This window comes from Podarcis gaigeae (genome assembly GCF_964106915.1).
Source record: "Podarcis gaigeae genome assembly, chromosome: 1".
Classification (NCBI taxonomy): Eukaryota; Metazoa; Chordata; class Lepidosauria; order Squamata; family Lacertidae; genus Podarcis; species Podarcis gaigeae.
This window is the reverse complement of record NC_139678.1, coordinates 82,928,365-82,950,824: the sequence shown is the minus strand read 5'-3', so window position 1 is coordinate 82,950,824 and position 22,460 is coordinate 82,928,365. Positions and strand designations below refer to the sequence as shown.

The 22,460-nt window shown below is 41.9% G+C and overlaps 3 protein-coding genes across 3 annotated transcripts; all 3 read right to left on the bottom strand.

The window, feature by feature from the left end:
- Nucleotides 1–7,091: 7,091 nt before the first annotated feature.
- Nucleotides 7,092–13,872, bottom strand: LOC310851579 (olfactory receptor 5M5-like; the record flags this gene model as incomplete). Its single annotated transcript, XM_083754139.1, has 2 exons — nucleotides 12,434–13,872; nucleotides 7,092–8,029 (listed from the first exon to the last, which is right to left on the bottom strand). The coding sequence occupies exons 1-2, from the start codon at nucleotides 13,350–13,352 to the stop codon at nucleotides 7,092–7,094; spliced, it is 1,857 nt and encodes a 618-aa protein (XP_083610265.1). The 5' UTR covers nucleotides 13,353–13,872.
- A 2,153-nt stretch (nucleotides 13,873–16,025) lies between these two features.
- Nucleotides 16,026–17,364, bottom strand: LOC310826481 (olfactory receptor 5J3-like; the record flags this gene model as incomplete). Its single annotated transcript, XM_083701449.1, has 1 exon — nucleotides 16,026–17,364. The coding sequence occupies one exon, from the start codon at nucleotides 17,362–17,364 to the stop codon at nucleotides 16,408–16,410; it is 957 nt and encodes a 318-aa protein (XP_083557575.1). The 3' UTR covers nucleotides 16,026–16,407.
- Nucleotides 17,365–21,161: 3,797 nt separating this feature from the next.
- On the bottom strand, nucleotides 21,162–22,121 carry LOC310826477 (olfactory receptor 5J3-like; the record flags this gene model as incomplete). Its single annotated transcript, XM_083701438.1, has 1 exon — nucleotides 21,162–22,121. One exon carries the CDS (start codon nucleotides 22,119–22,121, stop codon nucleotides 21,162–21,164), a length of 960 nt encoding a protein of 319 aa, XP_083557564.1.
- Nucleotides 22,122–22,460: the final 339 nt, after the last annotated feature.

Below are 22,460 nucleotides of genomic sequence, written 5' to 3'. Positions count from 1 at the left end.
ATTTGAACATGGCTATCATATCACCCCTTAACCTCCTCTTCTCCAGGCTAAACATGCCCAGCTCCCTTAGCCGTTCCTCATAAGGCATCGTTTCCAGGCCTTTGACCATTTTGGTTGCCCTCCTCTGGACACGTTCCAGTTTGTCAGTGTCCTTCTTGAACTGTGGTGCCCAGAACTGGACACAGTACTCCAGGTGAGGTCTGACCAGAGCAGAATACAGTGGCACTATTACTTCCCTTGATCTAGATGCTATACTCCTATTGATGCAGCCCAGAATTGCACTGGCTTTTTTAGCTGCCGCGTCACACTGTTGGCTCATGTCAAGTTTGTGGTCAACCAAGACTCCTAGATCCTTTTCACATGTACTGCTCTCAAGCCAGGTGTCACCCATCTTGTATTTGTGCCTCTCATTTTTTTTGCCCAAGTGCAATACTTTACATTTCTCCCTGTTAAAATTCATCTTGTTTGTTTTGGCCCAGTTCTCTCATCTGTCAAGGTCATTTTGAAGTGTGATCCTGTCCTCTGGGGTGTTAGCCACCCCTCCCAGTTTGGTGTCATCTGCACATTTGATCAGGATGCCCTTGAGTCCATCATCCAAGTTGTTGATAACGATGTTGAATAAGACCGGGCCCAAGACAGAACCCTGTGGCACCCCACTAGTCACTCTTCTCCAGGATGAAGCGGAACCATTGATGAGCACCCTTTGGGTTCGGTCAGTCAGCCAGTTACAAATCCACTGAGTGGTAGCATAGTCAAGACCGCATTTTACCACATGGTAGATCTTTGCTAGTTTCACTGGGGTTAAGTACCATCTATACATCATTTTCATTATATTTTCCTTTAACATTGTACATGCAGTAAACTTAACCCCTTTCTTCCACAACCTTTTCCAATCTTCAAACATTATATTGTGTCCAACGTCTCTTGCCCAATCTGTACATCCTTTGAACGTTGGGAACCTGGCCTCCTCCCCAAAGATATTTCGGGAGGGCAAAATGGCTTGGCCCCTAGGAGATGCCCTCCCACATGAGCCAGCCAGCTGCTTCTGTATACAGGGAATGATAGTGCTGCTCATCTTCCTGTTTCTTGTCCTTGATGCATACTGCTTCCGAACAAAGAGGATTGATTTCACTATCCTGGTTAAAAGTAATTGAGGTTTCTATCCTGACTGACCGAACCCAAAGGGTGCTCATCAATGGTTCCGCTTCATCCTGGAGAAGAGTGACTAGTGGGGTGCCACAGGGTTCTGTCTTGGGCCCGGTCTTATTCAACTTCTCCTAATGATGACATTAGGGCCACAGAACGATAAACGAGTCAAACATTCTGATTGTTTTGGTTATAGTGTCCAGAAAGAAAATATTACCACTATTAATTGCCAGTTGTAAGTTAAGTTTGAGCTTTCTGCCCTTACTCAAGAAGGAGAATAAATTATCAGCTTCTTTTTAGCACACTGTAGACATGAGTATGTTGTGTGTATTGTGACCTTTGGGGTATACAGTGGTACCTCTAGTTGTGGACTTAATCCGTTTTGGGGTACCGTTCACACCCCGAAAAGTCTGCAACTAGAGAGCCTCTTCTGCGCATGTACATGGTGCGATTGAGTGCTTCTGCGCATGCATGGGCGGCGAACCTAGAAGTAAACACTTCTGGGTTTGCCAGTCCGTAACAAGAGTGGAACGTGTTGGGATATTTCCGTTCCACCTTAAGAGAGAGCAGGCTTGTGAGTCACAGAGTCTGCGCATTTCCTTTTACAGGATGTTTATGTTTGCTATTGCTTTCGTTTTTCTCTCTCTCTGCGCCAGAACACGCTAGCAGTCGGCCATGTTTTTCTTTGTTCTGACCAACGCTGAGGTATGACTGTACTGTTCTGTGAGAACTCCTAGATGGAGAGCCCTCCAATTAGCCAATATGGAAAGCCCTGAATAGCCTTTTGATGAGCTTTAGAGACCTGGGATCCCAGAACCTACAGACCTTAGGGTAGCTGCCCATGCAACCTTTAGACTGCACTCCATTCTTTGTCCTTCTATCAGACGGGACCAGCCCTGCTCATCATGAGGAAAAGTAGATAACCCAGCCCACCACCTCAGCTTCAACCCCAAACCCCACTGGCCCCTTTCTCCTCTATCAAGAAATGGCCACAGTCTTCTTCCACACTCTCTTTTTCTCTGACTTCCATTCAGGCTTCAAAGCCATTGGGAGGAGACTGAAAGTTTAGAGACTCTTAGCACCAGACCCACCTTACCCAACTGCAGCCCTTATTGACTGATTACTAGTCAAGCTACTCGTGTACAAGTTGCCAGTCTAGCATCTTCTACTCAGCAATTAAGTTACCTGTCATATCATTTTTCCTTTACTTGTAGCATCCAGTGGAAGTGCCTACTGGTGAATCTGCTGTTTGGGGGGTTCAAGAGTCTTCCTCCAAGGTCCTCTAAAATGCACCTTACACTGTTTTATATCCAAGCACAATGTTAGCTCAAATAGCTGCACACATAGTGAAACATCTGCAGTTGTTGCATCAGTGGAATTAGTTCCACAGGCACAGCATGGCATAGTGCATAGAGCTCTACATCATCCAATAAGAAATGGTCTCTTGTGTGCTTCTGGTGCCTTATATCTCTGAGATCTGTCTGCTGACATCTCGAGAGACCACCAGGTAGGCTATAAACAATTACATGGGTGGCAATAACTACACAGCTTTCTATGATAAACATGTTTTCCTTAAAACAGAAGTAACAACCTAGTCCCAGAGGAACAATCCATATTTAGCAGGAGCTTATCCAGGCAAATATCTGCCCACACTTCTTATCTACATGCAACAATCTAGCATACCCTTTGGTTAGTTACACTATCAGATCATAAACATGTTTGTTGAGAAATAGACTTGGAATGCACATTGTGCTTCCACCTCCTCTGGATGCCATTATGACGGAGGAGAACATGAGAATTTATTTACCCTCTAGCCTGTAGTCTAGTCTTTTACAGACTCTGTCCCATAGTTTCCAGCCGGTAAAGAAGTTGTGGAATTGTTTACGCAACATGTGAGGCCATGGTATGTCTTTGGACAGAGAGATGGTCACCCTTGGATCTGGACCACTGGACCAAAGTGGTTCCCCATCCCTTCCTTAAAGTACAACATTTGGAGAGGTTGTATGAACAGCAAGTGTTTTGGAAGCAGGTGCCTTTATCTGTTTCAAAAACAGCTTTTGTAAAACACAATATTTATTTATTCCCAGAAGGCACTTTTGACCTCCTGATTCTTCAGGCCTATAAAAGTGAAGCAAGTTCTTCAACTGACGCAACTTACTAGCTCCACACTGGAGTTTGTAGCTTTCTGAATGTGTGAGGCTTCATACATGCATGCATATACAAATGCTCACCTGAGGCATAGGAGGCCAAAGCCACTGATTTCTTGTGACAATTTTTTGGATGCCATCATGTTATCCTAAAATGTGTCCGAATAAAAACAGCTAGATTGCTGTTTTATAATGTTAATTGCTATTATGGGGTTGTTTCCAACTATCCTATACCCAGAGTAGATCCACTGAAATGTATGGGCCTAAGTTAGTCATGTATGGAAGTGAGAGCTGGACCATAAAGAAGGCTGGTCGCCGAAGAATTGATGCTTTTGAATTATGGTGCTGGAGGAGACTCTTGAGAGTCCCATGGACTGCAAGAAGATCAAACCTATCCATTCTGAAGGAAATCGGCCCTGGGTGCTCACTGGAAGGACAGATCCTGAAGCTGAGGCTCCAATACTTTGGCCACCTCATGAGAAGAGAAGACTCCCTGGAAAAGACCCTGATGTTGGGAAAGATGGAGGACACAAGGAGAAGGGGACGACAGAGGACGAGATGGTTGGATAGTGTCTTCGAAGCTACAAACATGAGTCTGACCAAACTGCAGGAGGCAGTGGAAGACAGAAGTGCCTGGTGTGCTCTGGTCCATGGGGTCGCGAAGAGTCAGACATGACTAAACGACTAAACAACAACAAGTTAGTCATGTCCATTGATTTCAGTGGGTTTGCTTTGAGTTGGCCTGACATGGGATACAGCCCTTGGTTTTTATGTCATTTTCTTAGTTATATTTTCATGATTTTTGTGTATTGCCCTGGGTTCCTTTGCATTGAAGGGTGGGTCATAAACACAACAACTATGTACAGATAGGTAGCCGTGTTGGTCTGCCATAGTCAAAACAAAAAAAATTCCTTCCAGTAGCACCTTAAAGACCAACTAAGTCAGTTCTTGGTATGAGCTTTCGTGTGCATGCACACTTCTTCAGATACACTGAAACAGAAGTTTCCAGACCCTTCTATATAGTGAGAAGGTGGGGAGGGGTATTACTCAGAAGGGTGGTGGGAATGGGTGATTGGCAGATAGCTGTGATGAGCCTGTTGACGACTCTTAACAACTGCAATAGGTCTTACAGGAAAAAGCAAGGGGTGAAAATGTGAAAAATGGCTTTGTCATGTATAATGAGATAAGAATCCAAGGTCTTTGTTCAGACCAGGTTTCTCCATGGTTTTAAGTTTGGTGATAAATTGTAATTCAGCAGCTTCTCTTTCCAGTCTATTTCTGAAATTCCTTTGTAGTAAAACAGCTACTTTGAGATCTTGTATAGAATGTCCTGGGAGATTGAAGTGTTCTCCTACTGGTTTCTCTGTCTTGTGATTCCTGATGTCCGATTTATGTCCGTTTATTCTTTGGCGTAAGGTCTGGCCTGTTTGTCCAATACAGAGAGCTGAAGGATACTGTTGGCATTTGATGGCATACACAATGTTAGACGATGAGCAATTAAATAGTCCCGAGATGGTATGTGTGATGTTGTTGGGGCCAGTAATGGTGTTGTCCGGGTGTATGTGGCAGCAAAGTTGGCATCTGGGTTTATTGCAGGCTCTGGTGCCAGTGTCCGTGTTAGGTCTGGTTGTAGTATTATTGTGGGTTAGGAGTTGTTTAAGACTGGGTGGCTGTCTGTAGGCAATGAAAGGTCTTCCTCCCAGAGCTTGAGAAAGAGAACTGTCATTGTCCAGGAGAGGTTGTAGATCTCTGATGTTGCGTTGTACTGTTTTAACTTGGGAGCTGTATGTGATGACTAGAGGTGTTCTGTTATTTTCTTTTTTGGGTTTGTCTTGCAGCAAGTTCTCTCTGGGTATCAGTCTGGCTCTGTTGATCTGTTGTCTAACTTCATCTGTTGGGTATTTTAGTTCTAAAAAGGTTTGATGTAGATCTCTTAGGTGAGAGTCTCTGTCTGTAGAATTGGAACAGATGCGGCTGTAACGTAGTGCCTGGCTATATACAATGGACTGTTTGGTATGTTTGGGATGGTAGCTAGAGGCATGTAGATATGTTTGTCGGTCAGTTGGTTTACAGTATAAGGTGGTGTCTATGTGCCCATCCTGTATTTTTATAGTAGTGTCCAAAAAATGTATTTCTTGCATAGATTGATTCATTGTTAGGTTGATTGTGGGGTGAAAATCACTGAATTTCTGGTGGAAGGTGTTCAGGGTCTGTTGACCATGTGTCCAGATGATAAAAATATCGTCAATGTATCGCAGGTACAAGAGAGGTTTGAGTGGGTAGGAGTTTAGGAAACGTTGTTCTAAATCTGCCATGAAGATGTTGGCATACTGTGGGGCCATGCGGGTGCCCATTGCTGTGCCGCTGATCTGAAGGAACAGGTCATCACCGAATTTGAAGTTGTTGTGGGTAAGGACAAATTGGCAGAGTTTGGTGGCAAAGTCCGCTGTGGTTTTATCTGAAATGGTGTTCCTTATAGCTTGTAAACCATCATTGTGTGGGATGTTGGTATACAGAGATTCCACATCCATAGTAGCTAGTATAGTATCGTTGGGAAGATTATTTAAAGATTGTATTTTCCTCAGAAAATCTGTGGTGTCACGTACATAGCTGGGAGCACTGATGGCATATGGTTTCAGAACAGAGTCCAACAACTATGATTATGTTTTTCTATTGTTATGAGTTGGGGGGATGTGTTGCCTGACTCTGCTTCTAATTCCTGGATGGATTCAATTTCCGGAATAGCCAGGTTAGCTTTCTGGAGAGGTAATTGTCCACTAGGTATGGACCATTAAGGTAACAAAGGAAGTGGTTTTGTGCCAGACAGAAAATGGGTGGGGCCCCCTCCCTCAATGGTTGGGTGTTTGAGTTAGAAGGTAGACGCTGGCAGGCTGGGCAGCTGGGAGACAGAACCATGCCTGATTTCTGCTGGAATTCAAGGCTCTGGCTATGGAAGAAGCAAGACTATCTTGGGGTGTTAATGCTGTGTTGACGCACTATACTCCCCACTCATGGCCCCAGGAAACTTCTTCTCCAAGATATTGACTGCTTTTCAACAAAGGGGTTTCATTTATGGTATTTTTCCGTGTATAAGACTATGTTTCTTTCCTTAAAAATAATGTCAAAAATTAAGGGGCATCTTATACACAGATACATCTCCCCCATTTTCTTAAATCTGAGTCCCGCAAAATAGGGGGCATCTTATATATGGGGGAGTCTTATAGACGGAAAAATACTGTAGTTATCCTGGTAAAAAGTCACTGGCAGATCTGTCCAAGATAAATGTGCCCAATCAAATTTTTCACCACGGATTTCTCCAGCGTTACTAGCTTACCTTATATGGTTGTTGTATGATACCAGAGAGAATGTATGTGTAGTACTATGAGCATTTATTTAGAATATGTATATGTTTCTTTTCCATTACAAATGTACTCAAAGTAATTTACACAGTAAAATTGAACAAATATTTTAAACATCTTAGAGCATTCTTCTCTACTACAGTATATTCTGTTCCCTTTCTCAACTAGGATGTTCCTTTCCTTGAGTCTTGTAGGCTTTTCTGGGTAGATGCCTTTGACTCTTTCATGGGAGATGCTATATGTCTCCACCCAGCCCAGTGCAATCTTCTTCCTTCCTTCCTTCCTTCCTTCCTTCCTTCCTTCTTTCTTTCTTTCTTTCTTTCTTTCTTTCTTTCTGTGTTTCAGTCAAACATCAGTCAGATACCAGATACACAGCTCCAACCTTCTAGCAGGTTTATATAAAACAGGGAGTTTTATATAAATATTAAGTGTTAAACTGTTACAAAATATATTTCTCTATCACCCGTCCCAAGGCACTCTTCACTTCTTTATTCCTCAAGCTGTAGATGAGAGGATTTAGCATGGGGATTACCACTGCATACAATAAAGAGGCCACTTTGCCTCCGTTTGTTGATGTATTAGGTTGGAGATACATAAAGATCAAGCTGCCATAAAGGATGATGACAGCCAGCAGGTGAGAGGAGCAGGTGGAGAAGGTTCTGTGCCGGCCCTCAGCTGAACGGATTCTCAAAATAGTGGCAACAATATAAGAGTAAGAGATAAGAACTGTCAAATGGGTGCTTATCAGGTTAAAGCTAACAACTACAAACATCACAAAGATATTGAGGCTGGTATCAGAACAGGAAAGTTGAAAGATTGGTGGACCATCACAGTAAAAATGATCAATGACATTAGGACCACAGAATGATAAACGAGTCATACAACCTGTGTGTATCATAGCATTCAGTGATCCGGCAATGTATGAACCAGCCACCAGACAAATACAAACCTTCTGAGACATGGTGATTGTGTAGGTGAGTGGGTTGCAGATAGCCATGTACCGATCGTATGCCATAGCAGCCAGGAGGAAACACTCAGTGGTGGCAAAAGTTGCATAGAAATAGAATTGAACTAGACATTCAGTAAAAGAAATCACTTTCCTTTCCCTTAAGAGGTCTATCAGCAGCCTGGGACTGATGGTAGTTGAGTAGCAAATGTCCAAGAAAGACAAATTACTAAGGAAGAAATACATGGGGGTGTGAAGTCGAGCATCAAACCTGATTAGCATAAGAATCCCGAGATTCCCTACAATAGTGATGAGATAGTTCACTAGAAACCATGCAAACAAGGGGGCAGCCAACTCTGGACGATCAGTGAATCCCAAGAGCACAAACTCCTTCACTCTACTGCTGTTCCTGTCAGCCATCTTTTCTCTCCCTGATGGAATCAAAGAGAAGCAAGATGGAGATGGGTGAGGAATAGGTAGGTTCTTAATAGTTTGCCAAAAGAAACCATAGAAATTTGGTAATCAGTCCTCACAGCTATGTTTTAAAAAACAATAGATTTTAACCTCTTGAATATGGCAGGCCAGTGAGTTTTAAAAGATTTTTAAGAGGATGGTGTTGAATTTTCATCTCTTCAGCTTCAGAATTCAAAGCACTGTCACTTGCCATCATATTGTGATAAATAGCCTTCTGCAACATAAAAGGGGGGTTCATGTAGTGGAAGCAGAGTGGGATTGGACCTCCATTCAGACCACACAAGAAGATTCTCCAGAAGCACTTACATCCATGACCTACTTGTTTGTATTCATCACTTGGTGATTATCAACAATAAACTACACTTGTCTGCAAGGTGTGTTCACCATAGGTGCATTAAAGTGGGTTCCGCTTGACATATAGTGATAGTATGACTAGGGATGTTATGATATACAAAAGAATAGGGGTGAAACACCTGGACAACCTATGCTCATATATTACACTAATTTTTTTCAGTTCAATTTTGAGAATATTTCAATTCAGGCATTACCATACATATACATTCACAAACAATAAAAAAAATTCCTGACTCTTACTGAAATATGATACCCTGACCTGCAGTTCTGAGCATAACATCTTCTTAAAATGTATATATGTGTTGTACTTAGTTGCATTTATTTAAAAAATATTACTAGTCATTAGGTTTAAAGTGTCCATACAGGAAATATTATGACAATTTATTGCTATTCATAATTGAAGGTTAAGTATGGGCATCCTCTTCTTTTTCAAGCACACCTACATGACAGGGCAGTCCCATCATATATGGTAGAAACTGCCCCACCAGTTGCAATTTCTCTTTTGATTGGTTTTAACAGGAAAGAAATGGAAGATTATTCTGAGCATCATCTCTCTAATGTGAGGTGAAATTTCAACTTCTATTTAATGTACTGTAGGTATATCTTGCACATATTGTGACCTTTGGGCTATTCTGTTCTGTGATAACTCCTAGGCTGAGAATTCTCAAATTAGCCGATATTTAAAGCCCTGAATTGGCCTCACAGTCCTGGGACCCGAGACCCTTCAGAACTTAGGGTAGCTGCTCCTTGCTATCTTCTCCATCTTCCTGTTAGACCAAACAAGCCCTGATTATAGTGTTAGAAGGTAGACAACCCTTCCCACCACCAGCAGTTCCTTTCTCTTCCCCCAAGAAATGACCTCTGCCTTCTTTCAGCCATTCCTTTGCCATGTCTTTCTTTGGGCTCATAAGCCATCAGGAGGAATCTGAAGTCTTGGAGACTCTTATCAACCCCAGGCCCTCCTTACCTACCTGCATCCTCTCCTGACTGATTAATGGTCAGTCTACTTGTGATCATGTGGCCAGTCTAGCACATTCTACTCCACAATCAAGAAGTTACCTGGAATATCATTCTGTTCTTTACTTGTGCCCTCCAGCCAGTGTGTCCTCTGAGGCATCTGCTCTTTCTTAGGTTCAAGAGTGGAATCTGTATTTATTCAAGGTCCTCTACAATGCATCTTACACAGTTTGATAAGCAAACATACCATTAGCTTGAATAGCTACAGACGTAGCGAAAGATCTGCAGTTGTTTCGTCAATGGAATTAGTTCAGCTTGTACAGCATGACATAGTGCATAGAGCTCTACATTATCCAATAAGAAATGGTCTCTTGCTTACTTTTGGTGCCTTATATTTCTGATAATTCTCTGCTAACATCTCCAGAGACTGCCAGCAGACTATAAACAATTATATTTGTTGATTAATTACTTTGCAGTAACTGCAAAGCTTTCTATGAAAAGGGTTCCTTTTGCTCAAAACAACAGTAGCAGCCTTGTGCCAGAGGATCCTTGTCCCAGAGGAGTCCATGCACTGCAGAGGCTTTTGATGCATTACTGTATTTTAATATTGTGTTGGAAGCCGCCCAGAGTGGCTGGGGAAACCCAGCCAGATGGGCGGGGTATAAATAATAAATTATTGTTATTGTTGTTGTTGTTGTTGTTGTTGTTTTGAGGGAAACAACTGCTCACAATTCTTATCTGCATGGATCCATCCACCTTTCTATTTAGGTGGCTTTACTGTCTGATTGAAAATGTGTTCGTTTAGTAGAATAAGCTGGAATGCAAATTGTGCTTGCCACCTCTTCTGGATGCCACTGTAAAGGAGAGGGATGAAAAATTACCCTCTAGCCTACAGCATTTCACAGACTGTGTCCCACAGCTTCCAGCCTATAAAGTGTGGGATCACTAGCCCATATAACCAACATGCTTAATGTATGAATGGGGATAAGACCATAGAGTATGCTGTCTGCAAGACTTAGCTGACATTGGGAAGGACTAGGTATTCAAGCCTTTATTTCCCTCCAGTCTACCTCAGAAGCTCGACATGTGAAGTGACTCAGTTGGTTGCTACAGCTTAGCCTCCATAGCTCTAACAAATCTCTCTTGAGTTCCTATACCATTAATTTAGAAACGTTCATCACTGTAACTAAGCCAAATTTTACTGCCTGCACAACTTTTTCTGATTACTGTATGAAAAAGCACAGGAATCTGACCTTTGGGAAGATTGTAAGTAAACCATTTTTAACTTACAAAACATGTGGTCTTCTTCTATGCTAGGGAAAGATGTACATTTTGGAACTCACAGGGGCATATTTTAAAGGTCTAACAACCTATATTTCTATTCTTTACTTTGCCACATGTTTTGTTTTAATTCTCTGCTAGGGTTCTCTCACCAAAGCATACCTGCCCCCAACCTTGATATTGGTATCTTTCCTTGAAGCAACATAAAGAAGTTGTGGAATTCTTTAGAACAGTCCCAAAATAACCCAGGGAATATGAACCCTGCCAGTAGCACTCCTACCACACCTGTGGTCCCCTAATACTGAGCCAGGAGAAACACAGGCTGCTTTTGAACATCCTTGAGATTCACAGAGACTATAGTCAAGCAGTCCACTCACTGTCTTTTGAGCCCCAAGCTCACAGGTTACTCAGCAATGTATGATCTAGCAGCTAAATGCCAGATATGCAGCCAAAGCTTATTGCAAGAAGCTGTATCAAGATAAATGCAAATACTTTATTTTTTATTTTTTGTAATAATTTTAATTAAATTTTCTGTTTTACAATTTCAAATAAACATTTTACAAACTTTAGAATATCCAATGACTTCTGTTCTTCTCTTTTCATGGTTCATTTTGCATATCATACATCTCTGCATATTTTACTATAAACAATTCTAATCAATTTTCCACTTTTACATACATCAAAAATGATTTACTCTGTTGAATTTATCTTAATGCTGCCAGCATTTTCAGCTGTATACAGTTTTTTCCAATCTTCTTTAAAAATATGTTCTTCTTGCTCTCTTATTATATATGTTAAAGGTAAAGGGTAAAATCTGCAAGTTAAATCTGCAAGTTGTGCATATTCTGTCAACTTCAGTTGCCAATCCTCTTTAGCTGGGACCTCGCTCATTTTCCATTTTGAGGCTAACGAAACACGGACTGCAGTTGTTGCATACATAAATAACCTTTTCTGACACCTGGGAATTTCAGTCTGGGTTATCCCCAACAGAAAGGAACTGCTTTTTTTGGAAAAGTAATTTTGAACATTTTTTTCCAATTCATTATAAATCATTCCCCAATACTCTTTTACCTTTTTACATCTCCACCACATGTGGAAGAACGTTCCCTCCACTTCTTTACACTTCCAACACTCAACTTGAATCTGTTTTATAAATCTTATCCAACATACTCAGAGTTAAGTACTATCTATGAATCATTTTCAAATAGTTCTCTTTCAATGAATAGCATGCTGTAAATTTCAGGTCGCTTTTCCAGAGTTTCTCCCAGAGGTTAAGATCTATATTGTGTGCTATATATATATTGCCCAGTGTGTCATTGAAGTTTCAAGAAACTCATCTTTTGTTTCCCATTCTAATAGAAGATTATACATATAAGACAAAGGTTTATCCCTATTTTGCAATAGTTCTTTTTAAAAAGGTGTGCTTTAATCTAAAAACCCATTATTTCTATCTAATTTAAACATAGTGGTTAACTGATGATATTGCAACCAATCCACGAATTGGCTCCTTAGGTTTTCCATTGGTTTCAGCTTGGGTCTGTCCCCCGTCCCCCCGCACCTGTGGAATCCATGAGTTCCCGGTAAGTCCTTTCTGTCTGTCCATATTAACTCTCTTAATTATAATTGCATCGATGGGAGTTAGCATATTTCGGCCGAAAGTGGCTCCCCATCCCTGTCTTAAGTTACAGGTGTTGTAAGGAAAGCAAAAGGCCTGGAAGCAGGTAGCAGAATCTATTTTATAAAAAAGTTTTTGTAAAATGTAAGATTTCGTCCCAGGACTTTTCGGAAGGCACTTCTGACCTCCTGGTTCCTGAGACTATAAATCAAGGGGTTCAGCATGGGAGTCACCACTACATAGAACACAGAGGCTATTTTGTCAAGGTGGTGGGTTTGCCTAGAACTAGGTCTTATATACATGAGGCCACCAAATCCATAGAAAATGGTGACAACCATGAGGTGAGATGTGCAGGTGGAAAAGGCTTTCCTTCGGCTCCTAGCACAGTGGGTCTTTAAAACAGTGACCAGAACATAAGTGTAAGAAAAGAGAATAGTCGAAGTGGTTGCTATAATATTGAACCCAACAAAGACGAACATCAAAATTTCATTGAGACTAATGTCTGAGCAGGACAGCTGCAGAATGGGAGGAATTTCACAGTAAAAATTCTGAATGATGTTTGGACCACAAAAGGATAGTCTTGATGCAGCAACGGTGTGCACCAAAGCATTTACTGTCCCAGCTGCATAGGAAAGAGCAACTAACTCAATGCACTTTCTTTGGGACATGGTGATTAAGTAGAGCAGTGGGTTGCAGATAGCGACATAGCGATCGTAGGCCATCACTGCCAGCAGGTAACACTCAGTGGTGGCAAATACAGCATAAAAGAAAAGCTGAGTAAAACAATCAGCAAAAGAAATTACTTTCTTCTCCTTTAAGAGATTGCTTAGGAACTTTGGGGTGACGGATGAGGAGTAACAGATGTCCAAGATAGACAGGTTGCCGAGTAAGAAGTACATTGGGGTGTGAAGTTGTGAGGTGGACCTGATTAAGAGAATCATGCCCAGATTCCCCACCAGGGTGGTGGCATAGACAGCACAGAAGATCACAAAGAGGGCAATTTCCACCTGAGGAAGGTCTGTTAGACCTGTGAGTAGGAAACTGTTCACCAACGTGTTGTTTCCTGCTTGCATCACGGTGACGCTGTGGAGATGGGAAGAACACAGAAGTCAGCATTGCTTGTTCTTTTAGACTCCCAGGGACTAAAAGACTGACACAAGCATAGTGGGGAAGGTGCCTCTGCTGGTGCTTTCTTGGAAAAGCAAAAGATATGAGAACAATGTTTTGAATGGGTTATGGTTTTCAGCAAAGTAAACTGAAGTGAAAAATAAGATAATTTTCAGCAAGGTTTTTATAAGCAGATAGGAGTGTTATACAAAGCACAGTGATATAAAATGAAGGACCCAATGTCTATATCATAGGTTTCTCAGAGCATATTAGTGACTACCATAATGGAGGCGTAGCAGAGCAGCCAACTTGCCCGAAGGAAACATGTACCGAAGCATAATCTACATAAAGTCTTAAAGAAGAAACTCCAGGATTATGACACCTGTATTCTGCTGACTCTGACCATGTAATACAGAGCCTTCATCACCACATGCCTCCAAATATTCTTGGGGTACAGCTACAATTAGTTTCAGCCATTGTGTTTCATTATCAGGGATGATGGGAGCTGTAGTCTATGACAGAGTGTGGGTAGCAACTTGTTATTTCCAAAAAAACAACAACTTGTTGCTAGTGAAATATTACACATGGCTAAAGCATATTCCAGCAATACTGAGATGCAGTGGCAGCAAAACAGTTGTGCTAGTGTCACAATGGCCTCTCGCATGACTGAAAAAATACGTCTGAACTTACTGTCTTTCTCAAAGTTCAGTTTTGTCATCAATAGCTTGAAGCTTTCTGACTCTTTCAAGCTGAGTCTTCGGTGCAGGTGAACCATTGACTTGTGAAACCAATAGCAAAATGCTTCCAGATCTATTTCTGTTCTACATGACTCTAGGGCTTTTTATTGTCTCAGCAAACAATGATGTTGCCTTCGCTTTCTTTGGGATCATTGGGGAAATCTTAATGCTCCCTGAAGTACCTCACATCCAAGAACATACAAGAAAATATCTAAAATTGACCTCATAGTCATGTAGTGAAACTAATGAGAGACAATATAAAATCTCTCACACATTTTAAAGACTGCTTGAGAAATTGTACATTTTGATATATAAGGTTATAATAACTCATATAGCACTAGGTCCCTCACCCAATCTAATTCTCAAAGGCGGGGGGAAATCTGTGTAAGAATGGTCTGAATGGCTCCTTCCTTTCATCCTAGGCAAGGTCACTCCAGCTGGCCTCCATGTTCCAAAACAGGGTATGAGAGACAAAATTATCCATCACCTGCTAGAGGAAGAGGGGGTAGGAATACCCATCCTTTGCACTCCAACCACTACAGCAGAATGCACAGCCCAGAACCAAGGAGTAACAAAAGAACCCACCAAGCTAGTCAGCAAGGGAACTTGGTTGAAAACAGCCCTTCACCCAAGGATACCTCAGGGTGTTTTCCGTTGTGATTGCTAAAATCCACCTGACTGCCCGTGGTAGGTGCCAAACTGAATAGCCTGAGAAATCCAGCTAGAGTCAAGAAAGAAAGAAAGAAAGAAAGAAAGAAAGAAAGAAAGAAAGAAAGAAAGAAAGAAAGAAAGAAAGTCTCCAAGGACCAGTTGATAGCACCAGAAACCTCACTTCTACCCTCTGTGACATGGGAAATTCATTTACATCCTAGGGGTGGGAACACCATTATCTGATTATAATGCACAGAAGGCCATTTGGGTGAGATTTCTAAATCACAGGATTCACTGAAATTGTATTTATATCGTAGAAGTTGAAATGTATTGGAATTCATATATATGGTTTTAATAAATAAAGTGTGATATACATTTATTTCATTTTAAAGTTCATATTCCACCTTAGATTTCACAAATGGCACCTCAGTCTTGCAATGTACAATATGAAATACCAAACAGGGCACATATAACAATCAATCATCATCATCATCATCATCATCATCATCCCATACCTGCAGCATTGTAAGATCATCCTGAGGCAGTACAGGCCTATCTCAAAACAATCCGGGGGTGTAAGATGGTGAAGAGAAGAAGAAAGGGGAGCTATCACAAGTTGCCTATATGTGTCTCCTTCTACCTTGACTGCATGTTTAATTGCTGCTTAAAACCCTGTGGTTGGGAGCACGACAGAGGGACTGAGCTCACATGGGGGAAATCAGATCTTTGGGGGCTATAATGAAAACACAAAAAAGTAGTATCTGCACACCACTTAGATTTACACAGCAGGAGGTTTAGCGAGCCCTACAGTTTCTTGGTTGTTCTGTTCCTCAAAGAAGATGGCCCTTGAGCCTTGTAGGTTTCACTGAGCAGAGGCTAAAGTCTGCTCTTGCTTCTTTCAGATGAGGTGGTTATGGAACATGTTATATTGGAATGTAGTCCTGGAAATATCTGTTCATGGCCTTGCTTCTGACTTACTGCGATCCGCTTCCACCATGAGCTCCCCCCACATGTTAGTGTTCCAGTCAACCATCAGACAGCTACACAGTTGCAATCACCCAGCAGCCCATAAACAAAGTTTTATATAAATACAAATCATTAACATCTTTAGGAAATATACGTCTCAAAGCAATCTTCACTTCCTTATTCCTCAGGCTGTAGATGAGAGGGTTTAGCATGGGGATTACCACAGCATACAGCAGAGAGGCCACTTTGTTTCCCTTTGTTGATGTATTAGGTTGGAGATACATAAAGATCAAGCTGCCATAAAGGATGATGACAGCCAGCAGGTGAGAGGAGCAGGTGGAGAAGACTTTCTGCCTTTCTCCTCAGCTGAGCGGATTCTCAAAATAGTGATAATGATAGAAGAATAAGAGGTAAGGGCTGTCAAATGAGTGCTTATCAGGTTAAAACTAACAAATGAAACCCAACACACTTATTGACACTTTTATCAGAACAGGAAAGTTGTAAGAGTGAGGTACCTTCCAAGTGAAAATTACCAATAATATTAGGGCCACAGAAAGATAAATGAGTCAAACAACCTGGCCCAAAGTTCTTGCCCATCCCTTTCTTAAATTACAACATGTAGAGATGTTGTAAGGAAAGCAAAAGTCCTGGAAGTAGGAGCCACTATCTATTTTATAAAAAACCTTTGGTAAAACACAATTTTTCTTCCCAGGGTTTTTCGGAAGGCACTTCTGACCTCCTGGTTCCTCAGACTGTAGATCAAGGGGTTCAGCATGGGAGTCACCACTACATAGAACACAGAGGCTATTTTGTCAAGGTGGTGGTTCTGCCTAGAACTGGGTCTTGCATACATGAGGCCACCAAATCCATAGAAAATGGTGACAACCATGAGGTGAGATGTGCAGGTGGAAAAGGCTTTTCTTCGGCTCCTAGTACAGTGAGTCTTTAAAATGGTGACCAGAACATAAGTGTAAGAGGAGAGAATAGTCGAAGTGGTTGCTATAATATTGAACCCAACAAAGACGAACATCAAAATTTCATTGGGACTAATGTCTGAGCAGGACAACTGCAGAATGGGAGGAACTTCACAGTAAAAATTCTGAATGATGTTTGGACCACAAAAGGATAGTCTTGATGCAGCAACGGTGTGCACCAAAGCATTTACTGTCCCAGCTGCATAGGAAAGAGCAACTAGCTCAATGCACTTTCTTTGGGACATGGTGATTAAGTAGAGCAATGGGTTGCAGATAGCCACATAGCGATCGTAGGCCATCACTGCCAGCAGGTAACACTCAGTGGTGGCAAATGCACCATAAAAGAAAAGCTGAGTAAAACAACCGGCAAAAGAAATTACTTTCTTCTCCTTTAAGAGATTGCTTAGGAATTTTGGGGTGACAGATGAGGAGTAACAGATGTCCAAGAAAGACAGGTTGCCGAGTAAGAAGTACATGGGGGTTTGCAGTTGTGGGCTGGACCTGATTAAGAGAATCATGCCCAGATTCCCCACCAGGGTGGTGGCATAGACAGCACAGAAGATCACAAAGAGGGCAATTTCCACCTGAGGAAGGTCTGTTAGACCTGTGAGTAGGAAACTGTTCACCAACGTGTTGTTTCCTGTTTGCATCACGGTGACGCTGTGGAGAAGCGAAGAACACAGAAGTCAGCATTGCTTGTTCTTTTAGACTCCTAGGAACTAAAAGACTGACACAAGCATAGTGGGGAAGTTGCCTATGTTAATGCTTTACAGTGGTAGCTCGTGTTACATACGCTTCAGGTTACATACCTTCAGGTTACAGACTCCGCTAACCCAGAAATAGTACCTTGGGTTAAGAACAGAAATCGTGCTCCGGTGGCGCAGCAGCAGCGGGAGGCCCCATTAGCTAAAGTGGTACCTCAGGTTAAGAATAGTTTCAGGTTAAGAACGGACCTCCGGAACCAATTAATTCCTTAACCCGAGGAATTACACTGTATTGTAAAAGCAAATGAAATGAGAGGATCCCTCAGAAGAACATTACGTTCTGGTAGATGCTCTCCACACAATAAAAAATGTTCAGTGTGCTGCTACAGCTTCATCAAACCTCTGTCATTTCCTAAATATGTCATTGATATTGAACGATGTTTTGAATGAGTTATGGTTTTCAGCACAGTAAACTGATATGAAAGATAACTGAAGACTATTTCCAGCAAGGTTTTTATAGGCAAATAGGAATACATGGACGCGGGTGGTCTAAACCACAGAGTCTAGGGCTTGCCAATCAGAAGGTAGGCAGTTTAAATCCCTGTGACGGTGTGAGCTCCCATTTTTCGGTCCCAGCTCCTGCCCACCTAGCAGTTCGAAAGCATGTCAAAGTGCAAGTAGATAGGTAAACGGCATTTCTGTGCACTGCTCTGGTTTGTCAGAAGCGGCTTAGTTATGCTGGTCACATGACCTGGAAGCTGTCTGCGGACAAACGCCGGCTCCCTCGGCCTATAGAGTGAGATGAGCATGCAACCCCAGAGTCATCCACGACTGGACCTAACGGTCAGGGGTACCTTTAGCTTTACCTTTAGGAGTGTTATACAATGCACAGTGATATAGAATGAAGGACCCAATGTCTATATCATAGGTGTCTCAGAGCATATCAGTGGCTGCCAGAATGTAGGCATACCAGAGCGGCCAACATGCCCGAAGGAGACATATACCCAAGCAAAATCCATTTCCATGCGAGACACATAGTTCCCCAAACACTGTCAAAATGAAAAGGAGAGAGAACTATTGCCTCAATCAACCTTCCCCAACCAGGGACGCTCCATATATTGTTGGGCTACAGCTACAATTAGTTTCAAATATTGTTTTTGATTATCAGAGATGATGGGAGCTGTAGTCTAAGACAGCGGGTGGGTAGCAACTTGGGGGAAACTGCCCTATAACTTTCTTTTGTTGAGAATTAATTCCAGGTGCTTTTGTACACCCTCATGCATGTTGTATCTGCAGAGGGTACATCAATTAATGCTTCTCTGAGGATCCAAATGGTTCACCTTTTCTTATTTCCCAAAACACAAAACTTGTTGCTAGTGAAATATTACACATGGCTAAAGCATATTCCAGCAATACTAATATGCAGTGGCAGCAAAACAGTTGTGCTAGTGTCACAATGGCCTCTCACATGACTGAAAAAATATATCTGAACTTACTGTCTTCCTCAAAGTTCAGTTGTGTCTTTAATAGCTTGAAGCTTTCTGACTCTTTCAAGCTGAGTCTTCGGTGCAGGTGAACCATTGACTTGTGAAACCAATAGCAAAATGCTTCCAGATCTATTTCTGTTCTACATGACTCTGGGGCTTTTTATTGTCTCAGCAAACAATGATGTTGCCTTCACTTTCTTTGGGATCACTGGGGAAATCTTAATGCTCCCTGAAGTACCTCACATCCCAAGAACATACAAGAAAATATCTAAAATTGACCTCATAGTCATGTAGTGAAGCTTATTGCAGCCAAATTAAAATCCCTCATACATTCTGAAAGACCGCTTGAGAAGTGGTACATTTGGTATATAAGGTAATAATAACTCATATAGTACTAAGTACCACAGCCAATCAATCTAATTCTCAAAGGGGGTAAAAGGATAGTGACAGCCAGCAGGTGAGAGGAGCAGGTGGAGAATGCTTTGTGCCTGCCCTCAGCTGAGCGGATTCTCAAAATAGTGACAATGATAGAAGGGTGTCACTGTCAAAGGACTGTCACATGGGTGCTTTTCAGGTTAAAGCTAACATATGCAAACATCACAAAGTCATTGACACTTGTATCAGAACAGGAAAGTTGAAAGAGTGGAGAACTTTCACAGTAAAAATGATCAGTGACATTAGGACCACAGAACGATAAATGAGTCAAACAACCTTTGTGTATCAGGGAACAGACAGAGCCGGCAATGTATGAACCAGCCACCAGAAAAACACAAACCTTCTGAGACACGGTGACTGTGTAGATGAGTGGATTGCAGATGACCATGTATATGCCATAGCAGCCAGGAGGTAACACTCTTTTGTGGCAAAAGTTGCATAGAAATAGAATTGTCCATAACTTGTCCAGAAATGTCCATAGCTTGTCCATATATCCCTGTAATTCTCTCACCTGGTATTTCCTCATGTGAATCGGACCATATGAGCCTCCACTTAAAGATGCAATAATGGAAAGGGGCTCATCTCTTGTTCTGGGCCTGTTATGCAGCTTTTAAAAGGCACAGAGATTCTGTCCACAAAAACATGTGGTGTGCATATTTAGTTGTGGCCCCAAGCACAGTGCCGCCCACACTGTGTCAGTGTCTATTTATAATATATGATCAATAACTCAGGCAGACAACAATCTGGATTAATAAGGGCCACAACTTTATTGATTACAGAATGTAGGAGGAATTTTGACTCAGGCATTGGGTGTATCCATTCCAACCTCCTGCTGGAGGACTGGAACAGCTGCAGGGTCGTGCCAGGATTGTAGCTTCCAGAAGATGTCGATCTACTGAGTCAGCCATCCTAAGGCCGCCACTGGAAGCCCTATGGCCCATCTGCCACACACTTGGCTTCAGGACAGGGACATCTACCGAGACTTCTTCAACAGGGTATCCTGAAAGCACCACTGGTTCATAGTGGGTGATGCGCCACATCACCTCACGCTTGAAGGCTAGGATTCAACTCAATGCCTTAACCACCAGACAGTTAAGATACCTCACCACCAAACCATCTACAACTGCAAGCAATGGGAGATGTCCTAAAACACATCTGCTATCCAGCACCCATTCCTTGCAGGAGTTAGGTGGATGCTGTTGGGTCTGTTAGAGTCCTACTTATCACATTTTATATCAGCATGGGAAATGGCACGTCCCCCGCAACACTTGGTCAGATGCTGCAGTGCCTTGTTGATTTTCGATGACTCATTCTTTGTGCATGGATGTTGCTGTCTTGCTTATATAAGGATCAACATTCAGAGGAGAGTCAGAAAATGTTAGCTGTCCCATGGTGCAACTGGATTCAAGTACACTCTCGGTTTCAGTTTGCAATTGCTCTGCTAATCTCAGTTCAACAAAGTCCCCTTTTCCTGTTCTCCACACTCAGAAGCCTTTGATTCATTTATCTTTCCAGCTTGGTTACTTCTGGAGATGTTCCAACTGCTGACAACATAGTGTTGGAAAGTCTTGGTGTAATGCTTATTCATTCTTAGATTTCTCCCTCAAGTGTGGCTAGAATATCATATAAAATTCTATATCAGATTTTAGCCAGAGAAACTATTTCATCTGAGGATTTAAAGCTGGCTTTGAATTCTAATGATCTTTTTGCACAGCAGAATAGTTTTATTTGCATATTATGAGACTAAAAATTATGGACCATATTCTATCAGAGCTGCTTTTACCTGAAGTGTTATCTCCTGTGATCTGGAGAAGGTCTAACTTATATGGAAGGCATCATCCTAGACTGAAAAGCAGCTTTTCTTCCCAGGATTTTGCGGAAGGCACTCCTGACTTCCTGGTTCCTCAGACTGTAGATCAAGGGGTTCAGCATGGGAGTCACCACTATATAGAACACAGAGGCTATTTTGTCAAGGTGGTGATTCTGCCTAGAACTGGGACGTGTATACATGAAGCTAACAGAGCCATAGAAAATGGTGACAACCATGAGGTGAGATGTGCAGGTAGAAAAGGCTTTTCTTCGGCTTTTAGTGGAATCGACTTTTAAAATAGTGACCAGGATGTAAGTGTAAGAGGTGAAAACAATTGTAATGGTTATTATTATATTGAACCCAACAAAGATAAAGAGCAAGATTTCATTGAGACTGATGTCTGAGCACGCCAGCTCCAGTAGGGGAGGAATTTCACAGTAAAAATTATTAATGATGTTTGGTCCACAAAATGATAGCCTTGATGCAGCAACTGTGTGCACCAAAGCATTTACTGTCCCAGCTGCATAGGAAAGACCTACTAGCTGCATACACTTTCTTTGGGACATGGTGATTAAGTAGAGCAATGGGTTGCAGATAGCCACATAGCGATCGTAGGCCATCACTGCCAGCAGGTAACCCTCAGTGGTGCCAAATGCACCATAAAAGAAAAGCTGAGTAAAACAACTGGCAAAAGAAATTACTTTCTTCTCCTTTAAGAGATTGCTTAGGAACTTTGGGGTGACAGATGAGGAGTAACAGATGTCCAAGAAAGACAGGTTGCCGAGTAAGAAGTACATTGGGGTGTGAAGTTGTGAGGTGGACCTGATTAAGAGAATCATGCCCAGATTCCCCACCAGGGTGGTGGCATAGACCGCACAGAAGATCACAAAGAGGGCAATTTCCACCTGAGGAAGGTCTGTTAGCCCTGTGAGTATGAAGATGTCCACCAATGTGATGTTTCCTGATTGCATCACGGTGACGCTGTGGAGAAGGGAAGAACACACAAGTCAGCATTGCTTTTTCTTTTAGAAACCCAAGAACTAAAATACTGGAAAAAGCCCAAATTCCTCTCTGATGTTGTATCAAAGTGTTGGAGAAGGCGGAGAGATGGGAGTATTCCTCAGAAATAGCTTTCATTCTGATAGATGTGACCACACGGTGAAAAACATCCTGTATGATTTTACAGCATTAACACATCAATATCATTTCCTAAATATACTGGACATACATTGATGGTGATCAGTGTTTGAATGGGCTTTGGTTATAAGCAAGATAAGCTGCAATGAAATATAATAACAGATTGTTGTCTA